Below are 13,766 nucleotides of genomic sequence, written 5' to 3'. Positions count from 1 at the left end.
GTAGTAAGAACTTAGCTTGCGATAGGTGTCTTGAAATTGTAGTCCCTGAATTCGGCACGAATTCCCCTAATTAAGGAAGCAACGATATATTACCAGCTGTTCAAAAACCTCGCAATAAGGAATATCGTGGTCAACGTGATGTTGTGGTCCAAGTAATCAGAGCTGCTATATCTCGATCTCTTAATGCTGCATCCACCGATAGGTTCGCCCGTTTCACCCGTTCTCATCGGGGCCCTGGAGCTCCGCCCTGAGTCCTGGAGGCGATCTCCACGATTTATCAATCTCCTTGTTAGAAATAAAAACCAACGTGGGCGCGTCTTTAGAACATCCATAGCTACGCCTTCTGCTTTTACTGGGATCCCAGCTACTGGTATTCAGCCACAACAGGATAGTAAACTATAGAGAACGTATCACGTACCATTCTCCAGAGCTCGATAGGAGGTTTCAAGTAGCCGTCTTTGTTGAGGATCCATAGATGCAGCTTCTTCGAAATAGTTAACAATACCCTATTTGATTGCTTGATTTTTCTTCCCACCCTTGGAGGTGATGGGGAGGAAAGGAGCATCGAAGGCAGCTGGGTCCTTGTTAGCGAAATATTCACTCTTCGAAGATAACTATTAATTGTTTCAGTGGTATAGACATCAATGTGCTCGTGTAGGGCTAGAAATTTTGATCTATACACAACATTCTTGAGGTTGGCATTAGGCTTGTAAAATGCATTTAAATTGGCTCGGGACTCAAGCTATGGTGTTATGCATAAACATCTTTATTATTTTTCAAGAATTTTCCAGAAGCTGGCTTCATCTTCCAAAACCTGTGGAAGCTTGAAAGAGCGGCTGCAATAACAACAGGTTCAGCGGCGGGCTTCGTGGTGTTCAATGTGTCAGTGCTGGCCAACTGGCTTGCTTTTGTTAATTTTCGTGTACAGATCTGTCTTGAGGTATACCACTAGCCTAGCCAAGCTTACGGTCCCTGATGTGTACAAAACGGTGGCACGCATGCCGTCCATGTATGTGTCCATAGCTCCTGAAGGTTCTTACTCGCAGCTTGCATCTATATAGCCAATACACACACACACAACCATGCACGACTTTCTAACTGTAGCCATCGCTGAGGGCAGGATTGAGATTTGCCTCTCAGTGGGCGCCATATTTAAGGGTAGCTTCGTCTTATTAAAGCCGTATCATATGACTTGGTCTTGTATCACCTGGGCGCGCATAGTCAGCCCAGCCAACTAAGGGAGCAAGTACAAATGTGACCCTCGTTAATGCCTACGTAGTCTAGGCCATGGTGTCTGCTATCTGATACGATCCAAAAGCTTGTAAGATAAAGTTGAATATGGTCAAAACGTTATATCAGTATGACCTCTTCCCGAAACATGTCAGACGATAATGCGCCATCCATGCATACACAACCTTTGCAGCGCGTTCCAAGCGTGACGACATGCGTAAAGAAAATACAGTCCTCCCAGTGTCTCGATAGAGGAACTGAACGAAGACCGGGTTTTCCGGCTGTAGACCAAAGGCAATGTGACGTTAACAGCTCGAAAAGAGAGCTGCGTGACTTTGATTGCACTCCTGAGACTTGAATACTAGTTAGTCTAGTATATGTTTTAATAATGTAGAGATTGAGGATTAGGTCAATCATAATTCTACCGTTTGGCCAGCTGCGAGCAACGTGTATCCGGATTTGATAGCCGCAACAAATGTGAACGATGGCGATGTAGCAAAAATGACAGATTGTGCAAAATTCACAATGGTAGTCTGCAAGATTTCCATTGCCCAGAGTTATCGCTACAATACCAGACACTGTAAATCTGACTGCTCCGCAGGGATTCTGATACACGATTCTGTACGCATCTCCAGATGCTCCGATCGCCTTTCCAAACGAGTGAACCATAACCGCAATCTCCTTCCCCAGGCCGAGATGGCAAACCAAACCTGCTCCTAAAGGCTCAATCACTCCAATGCTGCGCGCCTCATCAACAACGAAACGAATATTCCCCTGATCGTGAAATATCTCCGTGGTAGCCTCTGGTACCAACCAATTCCAGCAATGGACACACGTCGCAATTCATGCTGTAGATGGACTCCAGCGCCACAAGCACCGTGCGTTTTCCCTGCTTGACCAGCGGTTGTGTGTTCAGGCTCTTCAGCAATGTGCCGCGGAAGTCGTTCACAACGCTGTGTGCAAACTCGATGCGCTGCATTGCAAGACTTTGTTTGATTCTCTTATGTATGCTTGAATGCACCGATGGATCATACACAACCACATCTCCGGGATGCACGATGGCCGTCTAAACCGCCACGTCAGCTTCATGTGCCGACGTGATGATTAGCCCGGCCTCGACACCATGGAAAACGGCGTTGTCGAGCTCAACTTGTTCAAGATGTGTGTAATTTCCATCCATCAGGCGCACGCCACTAGAGCCGATTCTGAAGTCGGATTACCCAGCCAGCTCGGCCTGGAACTCCGTACGGCAGGCCCCGCTGGCTCCTAGTCCGAGTATGTCCCTCCGGAACACAGATCCACTGCATCGGTGGTCTGCCAATGATATTACACAATACTTTAGAAGCCGTGAGATGCGCGCTTCAAATCGAGGGCCTTTTTAAGGTTACCCGGTCTCACTTCGAATCATCTTATTTTATATTTAACATAGACAATGGGAAGCATCGGTGAACATCCCATCCTCTGCCCTACCTGCCCTACCGGCACTGTAGCCACCAAGATCAGGGGCCAGCAGATCCGGGCAGAACACACCAGGGCGCTTCCGACCTTCTATCATATTGATGGCCTAGTATTTATGAACTCGATGGGCGAGACTAAAGTCGCTGGGTCTTGTCGCAGTCATTGCAACAGCCACCTTGAAAGAAGTCGGCTTGTGTTGTGCCAGAGATGACACTAGTTAACGGACCACGCTATTGACCGTGAAGGTTACTTGGGGCCACCCGCCATCAGCAGCTGTCAGTGGAAGGCTCGTATCCGCCGTGTCTCGACTGATGCAAAGTACCCAGTATAGATGCCCGTGTACATCATGGTGACTGGGAAGTCCTTACCTGCGATCGACCTATGCTACGTTATCGGGTATCGACATTTGAGTACAAAGGTCTTAGAATTGGTTCGACCACGCAATTTGGTTTACAATGTCACAACTGTGGTAAAGCCTAGATGTGAGAATATGCTGCAGCCTTGCGGCACCCTGTCGTTGCGACCTAAAGTAGCAAACTTAGAAGCAAACGGGAAGAAGAGTGGGCGCTACCTAGACCTGGCAGAACCAGTCCCCAACAATATGTGATCTACCACACATGGAGTCTGTCCTCATGCTCAGCTGGCAAGTTAGATGACTCAGAGATCTCGAAGGATGGAGTTGATGTCTCTTGAATGCCGCGATCATAAGTTGTGGTATGACATCTCACATTTGCAATCTTCAAAGATGCCGAACGTCGGATATATATCCTTAGATACGCATTATCCTATCAACTAACTATAGCGATCGACTCTCTCAATCGGACAGTCAACATGTTCGAACCCCCCAATCATTGTCTTTCGGCGCATGTGCCACTTCTATCCACATATATCTCATGGTTTAATCTGTTCGGTAGTCATTGGGCTGGTCTGGGGCTTCCACGAGTACTTTTATCATAACCCCACGAGGCGGTTGGTTGTTTACGAAGTCTGTGGCTTAAGCCGAGTCCGCACCGCGAGGAGAGATCGCCGTCACCAATCCGCAGGTATGGAGCTCACTTATCTGCTATATACCGCGACGTTTCCGCAATAGTGGCTCCCGCCAGACAGGGAGATCAACGTCACCCTGACTGGGCTTGCTGGACTCCCCGTTACCCATCCAAGGTCGCACGAGTGACCTTAAAAAGCTGGAGATGGGCAAGCTCTTGAGGATCTTTGGCGTGGCCGGGATTCCTATGATAAGGAAACCTGCGGTGATTTCGCCCACACCCCACAGGCCAAGCTCGGTTATCTAGTACGTCTCATCGCTTTTGAAGAGAATATGAAGAGTTGAAACTAGGCGGACATTACCGCAGATGGTGACGGTTTCGTAGGAAAGTCAGCAGGGAACGTGGCTTCTGCCGCAGGACAGGTGGAGAGACACGCACAAATTTCCGATCCCAAACAGCAAAGATACCCCTAACTGCTAGTCGCCGATGTTTTCGAAATCCAAATCAACCACCCGGGGGGCAGCCACACTTGCGAGGCTGGAGACTAGATTGATCAGCGCGGATGCGAAACTGTTGGCGGCGATATCAATGGGGCAGGTGCCGCCCACGAAGAGGGGGTCCCAGATCTTTGGGCGCGGTGTGCAGCGGGAGATCTCCAAGAAGTTCCCCGAGACATAGTACATGACATTGTTCTAGATCAGGACGCGGAGCGTCCAGAACATGGCGTTGCGTTGATGGACAGGAATGAAGGTGCGTAGCCAGTCGTAGAGTATGGCGAGCTTAAGGAACTTGACGGCAAGTCTGTAACATATGGAAGCGGCGTGCAGGTGCTCGAGAGAATGTCAGTTTTATTTTTCCAAAAATCTATCTCACATTTAACAGCAGATGTCACCCGCGTATCGATACCGTTCGATATCCTTCATCTGATAATTCCACGAGTGGACCTGAATTCCAGGAGAAATTGCAGTCATGTAGAGGACCCATTCATACCCTGAAAATGTGCCCTAGAGTCCGATAACATGCTTATCACTTGTCAACATACGACTAGTAAAGCTTCGCCCACAGATCACGGAGAATACTGCGAAACGGATCAAGTTCACGAGGTTCGGTAAAGTCATAGCATGTGGAGGAACCGAGCGTGTTCACTCTGCTACGCTGAACGGAAACTTATTTAGCTCTCACATTTCCAAAGCTGTCCTAGTTCAGTACTGCTTTGATGTGGCAATGTGAGAGGATCCTTGAGATATCGAGCCTGTCTCCATAGAGTCACACGGAAAACGATAGCATAATAATTTGACTTTCAAATTATATGCTGCTGTTAGATATGACCTCGGGCTTATAGCGTCTAGACGATGACGATGAGAAGGTAAGTTTTTTTTTAAACAGAATTTATTCTGAGCCACAAGTCTTGAAATGCTGGAGTTCCGGGGCTTGCCATCTTTCAGCAAGGGGCCAGTTTCAGGAACGAAATTGCAATACTCTTATCCACCGATGGTAGTATCGACGTTTTGGAAACACGTACAAAAAATACCAGTCTCAAAGCGCCTCGGTCATCCCTGGTGTTTCCTATCAAATCTCTGAGTATACATCACTATCGAAAGTCAGTATCTGCTTGTGATGTCTTACCACAAGTCACGAATTATGACAAAGACTTACGTTCTTCGAATGAGAGGCATCCTCTCCCTGACACCCTCTAACTGTTCTAGATCTATGTCAACGAGCCCAATCTCACCGATAGCACCGTCCTCAGCCTCCCATTCTCCCTCGTTCTCCCCTCTCACTCCTTTCAATTCAACGACTACCTTGCCCCATGGGTCGACCACCAGGCTCTTGCCGTAGCTGACTCTTTTGGCTCCCTCGCCATGTCTACCGACTTGTGCAGACGCGATGACCCAGCTCTGGGTCTCGATGGCCCTGGACCTTAAGAGGACCTCCCAATGCGCTCGTCCCGTGGGCACTGTGAAGGCAGATGGGTAAAGCAGGACTTGTGCTGGTGAAATTGCGAAGGCTGACGATGCTGGTGGCTTGGCGAGATGGAGCGCCGCCTCTGGGAATCGCAGGTCAAAGCAAATGAGACTGCCTATACGGCCTATTGCAGACTGGAATGGAGTTGTGAAGGACGTTCCGGCCTGGGTTGAGTTAGACTCCCTCAGGGATGCATAATCAAACAGGTGCAGTTTGTCGTAGTTCGCTTTCTCACTAATAGAGCCGTCCTCGTTGATCCATATCGTACGATTGTATAGCTTGGTCGATATCCCTTCTTTGAATGAGTCTGAGCTTGAAGTCTCTTTCGCTTGCGGAACGGTCGTTAGAATCGGATTAGTAGTCTGCAAGTTGACCGCCTTCACAGTTACTGGAACGTGTATGCCGACATGCACGGCAAGAGAGTGCTTCGCTGCTGCGGACTGTAGGCCGGTCACAAATGGGGAGCTGGCCACTGGTTTGGCAAGTGAGAGAGACTCGGCGGCAGACGTGGCTATGTAATCTGATGCCTCTGGAAGGAAGAGGACCTGGCGAGTATGTAAGAAGATGTTACACATGGACTGACTTGCGACCAAAATAGGAACCTGGTTCCCCTGCTCCACCTGGCTGAATGTAGGCCACCCCTGAATACTTTTCTAGTTATGGCTGGCCTCTTGTATTCTTCAAGAGTGTCGTAAGCCCACAATGTCTATAGTGACAAGCTATGATCGTACACCACTTAGGCCTTGAGGATCAAAGAAACATAGCTTCCATTTACCTTTGCGCCGGCAGCAGCCGCCTTGGAAACAAGCTTAATGCATTGTTCGAGATTGTGCGTCATTGACGCCGTAGAGCATATCTGCCCCACTGCCTGCTCGAAATCGTCAGCATCTCCAGCTCTGCACTGTCTGGGAAAATCAGGCATATATTCACGTACCGCTATTGCCATGATTGAGTGCTGGTACTTGCTGTCCGTGAGTAGTTGTGATGCAGCTGAGTACGAGGGGTATAGAATGGTGTGATCGAATTGAAGCTCCGTCTTTCGGTGGTAATGTGGGGCTGCGATAGGAACAACCGCAGAAGCGTATACCATTTGGACGGATATGCGTCAAACATCACCAATCCCTAAAAAGACATATGATATCGAGTTCATGGTATCCTCAATTTCCACTTTCACTACCAAGTCTTCTACCCAAATTACTTAATTCAGATTTAGGGCTAGATCTCCACTCAATAACACAATACTTCAGAACGGTTGTGTAGTGTCGGAACTCAATGAACAGCAGACTTGATTCAATAATCGATTCAATCGCAAAAGGAGATCGCTATGCCCATATAAGACCAAATGAATGTTCACATGGAACTTTGACAACTGCAGAACAGCAATCAACCAGATTTATGACGCCTTTTCCCCAGATATTTCCAAGCAGCCAATACTATCTGTCCTCGACAGTTCGGACCGGAGTGATCAATTGATTGCATCCTCTATACGACGCTTCAATGAAAGCCACCCTGCTTTCAGAACTAGAATTGACAAGTTGGAAGAGCCCTTGTGGGCCTCCTTTGTGATTGCGTCATCTAAATATGCCGGAAAGGTTTCGAACGTAGCCAATAGAGCTTCGCGGTCTTGGCTGTTCAGATGTCTGCTGTTCAGAAATCCGCTGCTCAGAAGTACACGGAGAACATATCGCGAGTTCTCAAGGGTATCAGTACGATCCTGCCAGATCATTTTCCAACCTGGTCGACATTGTGGATAGACCGGTTCGTGCTGCAAAGCACCGTTTTGTTGGCTCAGCATCCTAAACCATCGGTAATCTTCGCAGACAACTCCTGAAGAGTGAGCCCTTTTACAGAACTCAACACTTACAATCGCATCGGGTCCCTGATCTGGATGGCCACAGGAAAAGAAACCGACATAACGTTTAATACACATTTTGGCTATATATCGGTCGAAGGATGACCAAAGCGGGACTGTGTTGGCGGTGGATGCTGATATGTGACTAGTATAACAACAGTCAGAGTTAAGTAACTTAAGATTAGATAGTCTTAACAGTTTCTAAAGATTAACCAGAATGCACGTAGATATAACATTGTTGTCACAGTGTGGTTAACAGTAATGCCAATAGCAGAGCACAGAATATCACAGCAGTATCCAGAATGGATGTGATGGTGCAATGATTTTTGCTAACGATTGTTGTGGTGCCAATATCGGACTGACTATAAGCTGAAGAGCCAATTGTTCGACACATAAACCAACAGAGCAAAGGGTTCGGTCCGTTTCGTCACATCTGCTCATGAAGATCTTTAGCAGTACGACAAATCAATCTCGAACGTGAAAAGGTTAGATAGACGAAGGATTCCACACGGCATTGGCATTGAAAACACTAGGATATGGGCACTTTGTTGCAGAAGGCCACCGAGAGCCGACTTCCAGTATTAAAAGATTACGAATATTATGTACGGTACGCTTCCTATTGCTTGTTTCATCATCATGACACCTCGGCCGCTTCTCCCCTCCCCAGACAGTTATCCCACCTCTGTAAACTTGACAAGCAAACCATCAACAACCAGCACATCGTGCTCAGAACAACAAGCAAATTGCCCGACTGAAAAGCATAAAGGGGTATCTTGCAGTCTCACCATTCAAGAACAAAATCCATCCTGCACCTTTTCTCAATGGTGCAAATATCGCTCACTCAACCATCAAAGAAAGAGGCATACTGTGCAACAAACGAAAAGAAAAGAAGAAGAAAAATTAGACCTAATGATGTGGCCCATACAATGTTGTTACGTGATTTGACATAGGGTAGTGGCAGTCGCCATGCGCAGGCAGCCACTACTCCAGCTGGTGGTGCGGCTTGAGACGGAGTTCGAGGGATCATTTGGTTTATGCGCTCGACTCCAAATGCCCATGGCAGACTGTTTCCGATGTCTTGCGGGTGAGGCCAATACATGGTAGGTGGCCTCTGAGCGCTGCGCAAAGAATTGCAGACGGGCCTCCTACGCCTTCTTCATCTTGCCGGTATGCTGCTTGTATTCAGCGCGAACTATCTTCAGCAGCAACTCATCGTTTTTGATAGGAACGAATGATGTGAGTGCCTTCATCGCATTCTCAAATTCGGAATCGATGATATGCTCACCGAGAGCCAAAATGATGGCTGTGCTGGTAGCATGTAGAATCTCAAGACCCCGGGACGAGATAGCTTGCGTGACTTGTTTGCTAGCCGAAGGCTCGGAAACTGGTATATCGGGCGGCGAAGTGCCCAATAGCATGAAAACGTCCCAGATCCGAAGTAGGGAGGAAAAGGGTATCGAGAGGTGGAAGAGTGTTAAATACCATCTTGTTCCATATGCCGTTGGGTCGATGCAAAGCTCCTTGAGACTCTTGGCAACGTCTTTGTCTGCGAGCCAGTGCTTCTCAAAGTCCTGCAAGCATTCCATGAGCTCTACAAAGTTAGGGGAGTAGAGACGTTTGAGCCCTCTTAGCTCCCACAGCCGTACGAGCATGACGAAACACCTCTCTTCGTCGTAATAGCTGAGCAGTGTTGCTGCCAGGGAAGCCATACCCTGAACATAGCCAGTGACGGGAAAGTAAAGTGACAACGAATGTAATACTCGAAATAGTAAACGCTGCCCACCTCTGTATCTTCGTCGAAACATTATGTGCTGGCTGATGGTCCTGGGCACATCAAGGTCGATCTGCACGTCATCCGGGGATGGTTGCTCCTGTAAGAGGTGATACTGGGCAAAGAGCTCATCTTCCGTTGCCAAAGGCTTGCTGCTGTTCCTTGCACTGGTCGCGAGAAATGAATACCAAGCAGCAGCGCGCCACCTGTCAGGAATGCCCTTCCAGGTGCGCTCAATCAGCTTTGGATGCTTGGAGTCAAACTCAAAGACCATGCCTTCGCCATCTTTGCCATGCTTGACGACTTTGGCCATTTTGCGCCACTTCTCTGTGCGTGACGACTCCTTCCGCGTGTACTCGTCAATCAGTTGGTTAGCTGAGATATTATCACCAATACTGGTCAATCCTGGTTGCTGAGCGAGCATGTTCCCTGCCTCGTCCATCCACCTCCTGTCCTTGTTATGGGGAAGTAGATTCGCCGCTTGTCGGAAAGCCGAACGAGTGGAGCGTCTCGACGTGGTAGAAAATTCGGATGTTTGTGTATGTAAAGAGCGTGCTGACCCCTTCCTACTCGGCCCACGCCCTGTCCCAAGAAACCGAGAGTGCTGCGCACCATCTTTGCGATTACGATGCCGGCGCGTCGAGAAGGATTCCGGGCTGTCCATAACAGTTGGGGGGGCACTGGAGGGCGTTGTTGGTCTCCGGGGCGCAATAAATCCATAGCGATCGACATCCTCGGCTTGTACATTGTTCCAATCTTCTATGCCTCCCGCAAGTTCGTATGTTTTCCTCAGGGGCTCATCTTGTCGCAACACAGAAGACGCCGTGGACTCTGGGATCCCAGGTGCTGGCGTAGGGGTTGAAGGTCGGTCGGCCTGACTTGTATTTGGGCGGAGACTTTGGCTTGGCTTTGGACTACAGCAGAGGAGAACGTTAGCATGATCAAGATCGGTCAAGCAAAAAATGGTACCGGATAGTCAAGGAAACCATACGCGTTCTCATCCACATCTGACGGTACTTCCACTGTGGGCTCGAGACATTCACCAAACGATGAGACCCGGCCCCCGTCTTCCCATCTGAGTCCTTCGCCGGGTTCATAGAGCGATCTCACCTTTTGAGATTCCCTTTCCACTTCTGCAGATATAAGTCGGATACTGGGCTGGCGTTGGGATGACTTGGGCGTTGCTGGAGCATCAGCATTCAGCAGAGGCGGTGGTGTCATGGGTCTCTGAGAAGTGATCGCCTCCTCATTTTCAGCCAGGATGGAGGGTGAAGCGCCGTCGACATTGAGGGGATTCGATGGAGGCGAGGATGCAAGGGGGAACGCACGCGGTGCACGCTGCCCCTTGACGGGGGTCGCCGGTGCACCTGCATGCTGAGCGATTCCACTGTCGCCGCTCATAGTCGCGTGGTGTTTTGATGGACGCTTCCCACCGAGCATGATACTGCCGCGCTTGGAAAAGGAGATTTGTTGGACGAAGTCGGCGAAATCATCGCCATCTGGTGCATGAGCAGCACCCGTCGACAGCTTTGGCGAATGTGATGGACGTGCCCCGTCACTGCCACTACCGTTGAAACCCTGACTTTGTCCGTCGCTATCTAGCGGCGGGGCGGCGTTGACCAGGGATGAACTAGTCGCTGTCTTGGCTTCTTCCTTGGGGGACGGGGCAGCCAGCGCAGGGGCTGGAGGGTCCCGAGGGGCCTCTCCACCGTCATCCTCCACTACTACAGCATGGGGCCGGGGCTGAGGATGGGGAGCGGCAGTGGGAGTGGGATTGGCATGTGACGGGTGCTTCTTCCTGAGACGCCTCGTCGACTTCATTGAGGATATAGATGTGCGAAAGCTGAATGAGCGGCGGGAGAAGATGGACGAAGCTGTTGTTTTGTCAGGGAAATTGGGAGGCGGGGTGGTAGGGGATGTTGGCGACACGGTATTGGCCTCGGATAATCCTGGCGAGGGCAGAGCCAGAGGAATGCTGGATTGGCTGTTGCTGTCGCTGTTGGTTCCGCCTAAGCTGTGCCTGTACTCGGCCCCCGGCCCCAATCTTCCATTATCTGAATATAGTGACGTTGGCGATGACGACCGAACCCGCAGCGGTGGAACAAGAAGCGATGCAACGAATTTGCTTGTTCGACTAATCTGGACGCTATCGATTTTCTCGTAAGGAAAGGGATCCTCGTCCTCGCTGGTCTCCTCGTAGAACGTCTGCGAGTTGGACGAGGTGGTGGGTGCGTGGCCTGAATCCCGTTTCGGGTCGTCGATATCTGTCCGGGGCACCGCTACTGCACCCGCGACTGCACCCACACCTGCCACCGGGACGCTTCTGAACGCAGGATGTTCTGCAGTTGGCGGACGAGGTAAAGGCCCCGTCGGGGGAGGGAAAGGAGGAGCAATGACCACCAGAGTCGATGCTTGACTCCGAATGAATTCTGGACCCGGTGCTGAGATGCAGGAAGCTGGCCGCTTTGCTACACCACGTTGGTAACGCAAGGGCGATTTTGCTGGTGGGATTGGTATAGGCGGCTCCGCCTGAGCAGTCTGATCGTACCGTAGGGCGACTAGGCTAGTGTCGTCCTTGAAGGGCATGAGCGTGGTTGGCCGGGACCTATTATAGCGTACGCTTGCGTATTTCTGCGGAGGCATCATATTACTTTCAGTGTCCAGAGAGGCTGTGCTTTTTCTCCCCAAACACGAAGTTGAGTGCAGATCTTTTGATGTTGTGTGACTGAACTTATAAATATACCTTTCTCCCCTCCAAGTTGGACAGCCGAACACGGAAATTTCAGCGTTGCCGGCGAATTTCCTTGCCGTCACTTAGATGTGGTAGAAAACCGCCGTTGTAATCTGAATGACCAGTGCACTAATAAGTGTGGCTTCGATCCGTTCTACAGTAGTTGAACACAAAAGGTCGTGGCCTTCAGGTAGCCCACTGTGCTCCGATCCGGTCTGAGGAAACAAAACCACGTCAAGTGTGTAATTCGGCTGGCTGCGTACAAATACTGCAGTCGATATGAGCTGGAAGTCGAGGTAGGCTGAATGTCCACGAGGGTCTGGGCGGCTACGTGAATGATGGCTCTGATCTGGGCGACCAATGAGACAAAGATTTCGGGCTCGGCTTGTACCACAAGGTTAGGATTCATATATGTAGTTTCAAGGAGGCGGCATGGTACCCGAGCGACAGCGGTTGTTTATTTTGAAGCTGTCGGGAAGTGGTGAGAGGGATGTGATATATTTATCTTGGATACGCATATACCCGAAAAGAAAGCAAAAGTTCTTGTTTGAGACCCAGGCCAGTGGAATGTACCCAATGATGGCCAGCTATGTAATTGAGGTGGCCAGGTACCTATTCTTCAGGCTCATACTTTCGCTCTTCCCGTAATGTAGGTATGAACCCAACGCCGGCTTTGATAGCTCGGGGCTGTCATCTGACTTTGCTTATTTACCGATAGAGAAGATGTGGATCGTCATGACATGACCAGAGCTACTGCCATCACACCTTCGCCAAAAAAAAAAAAAAAAAAAAAAAAAGGATTATGCCGAAGCGGCGAAGTATGGAGAATTGGTGACTCTTTGCTCGGGGCCTAGCCGGTCGACCTACTTTGGTTGGCAGCAAAAGCGACACACATTCCATAGAGCCGCGGCCACATAGAGCTGTATCCATTGCAGGCCCATCAAAGGGCAGTCATGCACATCACCAATTCACAACACGGCATCTAACGTAGTCCTAATCGGTACAGGGAAATTGGGTGCGTGTACGCCCGTTGCCATTCTGGGTAGGGTATCCAGCTGAGCAGTGCTTAGTATTGGCTGGGTCCTTGCTGCAGATCCTCCCCGATTCTGAGTTGTTCCTTTTTGTATTTGTTTGGCGCATGAATAAGTCTCATGTTGGGCTGCAAAAGGACTCCTCTTTGACCGCTCTGAAGCAAAATACTTGTGAGAAAAGGAAAAGGAAAAGAAGATTACTTCTCTGCTTCACTCAGCCCTAGCCTATCTGAAAGGTTGGTGGCCAAAATGCTGTTTGCGACTTTGTCATTTCGCTTTTTTGTTAAGCGAAGGGCCAATATTGTCTTGTTACGGCTCGTCGCCCATGGCTTTTGTGCGATATGCTAGTCCCGCCGCCAACACCTCCCCCGCATTACACTACCGGGAGATCTACAGCTGGACTCCGAAAGGCTGTATACTTTGAGTTGGGTTGTTGCACACACTCAACACCAATGACCTTCCAACCTCCCTCCCTTAAGCTGACGCGCCATCACGTTTCAAGAGCCGTCAAAGATACGTTTGCTTCCGAGAGACAATCCTGGTAAGCGTCCCTCACCACCCCATGAGCTCTTGGGTTTTATTTTGTTTTGATGGTGGAGGGGCGACTCTTATCATTCCATTGGAGGTAAAACATGGACGAGGGGTATTCTGCCTACGAGCAATAATCTTCCCACAAACTAAATAGATATGAAGTAGCCGCCCTCCTGAAAACCCCAGGGATCGGTTGTCGGTATCAGTAGCT

At 49.6% G+C, this 13,766-nt stretch overlaps 6 protein-coding genes across 6 annotated transcripts; all 6 read right to left on the bottom strand.

Moving 5' to 3' along the window:
* Window positions 1-1,608: 1,608 nt before the first annotated feature.
* Window positions 1,609-2,434, bottom strand: BKA67DRAFT_551815 (uncharacterized protein). Its single transcript, XM_046101780.1, has one exon. It carries the CDS (start codon window positions 2,207-2,209, stop codon window positions 1,982-1,984), a length of 228 nt encoding a protein of 75 aa, XP_045960636.1. The 5' UTR covers window positions 2,210-2,434; the 3' UTR covers window positions 1,609-1,981.
* A 2,552-nt stretch (window positions 2,435-4,986) lies between these two features.
* Window positions 4,987-6,631, bottom strand: BKA67DRAFT_551813 (carbon-nitrogen family protein). The gene is made up of 4 exons (XM_046101779.1): window positions 6,574-6,631; window positions 6,415-6,507; window positions 5,331-6,184; window positions 4,987-5,265 (listed from the first exon to the last, which is right to left on the bottom strand). The coding sequence occupies exons 1-4, from the start codon at window positions 6,583-6,585 to the stop codon at window positions 5,244-5,246; spliced, it is 981 nt and encodes a 326-aa protein (XP_045960635.1). The 5' UTR covers window positions 6,586-6,631; the 3' UTR covers window positions 4,987-5,243.
* A 116-nt stretch (window positions 6,632-6,747) lies between these two features.
* BKA67DRAFT_642547 (uncharacterized protein) lies at window positions 6,748-7,698 on the bottom strand. Its single transcript, XM_046105806.1, has one exon. It carries the CDS (start codon window positions 7,567-7,569, stop codon window positions 7,105-7,107), a length of 465 nt encoding a protein of 154 aa, XP_045960634.1. The 5' UTR covers window positions 7,570-7,698; the 3' UTR covers window positions 6,748-7,104.
* A 938-nt stretch (window positions 7,699-8,636) lies between these two features.
* BKA67DRAFT_514131 (rab-GTPase-TBC domain-containing protein) lies at window positions 8,637-9,686 on the bottom strand (the record flags this gene model as incomplete). Its single annotated transcript, XM_046097628.1, has 2 exons — window positions 8,637-8,816; window positions 8,877-9,686. 2 exons carry the CDS (start codon window positions 9,684-9,686, stop codon window positions 8,637-8,639), a joined length of 990 nt encoding a protein of 329 aa, XP_045960633.1.
* A 383-nt stretch (window positions 9,687-10,069) lies between these two features.
* BKA67DRAFT_154612 (uncharacterized protein) lies at window positions 10,070-12,053 on the bottom strand. The gene is made up of 2 exons (XM_046095131.1): window positions 12,006-12,053; window positions 10,070-11,893 (listed from the first exon to the last, which is right to left on the bottom strand). Exon 2 carries the CDS (start codon window positions 11,846-11,848, stop codon window positions 10,214-10,216), a length of 1,635 nt encoding a protein of 544 aa, XP_045960632.1. The 5' UTR covers window positions 11,849-11,893; window positions 12,006-12,053; the 3' UTR covers window positions 10,070-10,213.
* Window positions 12,028-12,668, bottom strand: BKA67DRAFT_154628 (uncharacterized protein). Its single transcript, XM_046095132.1, has 2 exons — window positions 12,433-12,668; window positions 12,028-12,377 (listed from the first exon to the last, which is right to left on the bottom strand). The coding sequence occupies exons 1-2, from the start codon at window positions 12,509-12,511 to the stop codon at window positions 12,148-12,150; spliced, it is 309 nt and encodes a 102-aa protein (XP_045960631.1). The 5' UTR covers window positions 12,512-12,668; the 3' UTR covers window positions 12,028-12,147.
* Window positions 12,669-13,766: the final 1,098 nt, after the last annotated feature.

Source organism: Truncatella angustata (assembly GCF_020726525.1).
Source record: "Truncatella angustata strain MPI-SDFR-AT-0073 chromosome Unknown BKA67scaffold_2, whole genome shotgun sequence".
Taxonomy (NCBI): Eukaryota; Fungi; Ascomycota; class Sordariomycetes; order Amphisphaeriales; family Sporocadaceae; genus Truncatella; species Truncatella angustata.
The sequence above is the reverse complement of the archived record's forward strand: the minus strand, read 5'-3'. Positions and strand labels throughout refer to the sequence as shown.

Excerpts from the sequence above, each read along its gene's own strand:
- BKA67DRAFT_154628 (XM_046095132.1), bottom strand. The coding sequence starts at position 12,511 with ATGCGTATCCAAGATAAATATATCACATCCCTCTCACCACTTCCCGAC. Across the intron at positions 12,378-12,432 it reads AAACAACCGCTGTCGCTCGG|CCGAGCCCGAAATCTTTGTC; the intron begins GTACCATGCCGC and ends TTGTGGTACAAG.
- BKA67DRAFT_154612 (XM_046095131.1), bottom strand. The coding sequence starts at position 11,848 with ATGCCCTTCAAGGACGACACTAGCCTAGTCGCCCTACGGTACGATCAG.
- BKA67DRAFT_551813 (XM_046101779.1), bottom strand. Across the intron at positions 6,185-6,414 it reads CGGCTGCTGCCGGCGCAAAG|GTCCTCTTCCTTCCAGAGGC; the intron begins GTAAATGGAAGC and ends CATACTCGCCAG. Across the intron at positions 5,266-5,330 it reads ATGCCTCTCATTCGAAGAAC|TGATGTATACTCAGAGATTT; the intron begins GTAAGTCTTTGT and ends GACTTTCGATAG.
- BKA67DRAFT_642547 (XM_046105806.1), bottom strand. The coding sequence starts at position 7,569 with ATGTGTATTAAACGTTATGTCGGTTTCTTTTCCTGTGGCCATCCAGAT.
- BKA67DRAFT_551815 (XM_046101780.1), bottom strand. The coding sequence starts at position 2,209 with ATGCAGCGCATCGAGTTTGCACACAGCGTTGTGAACGACTTCCGCGGC.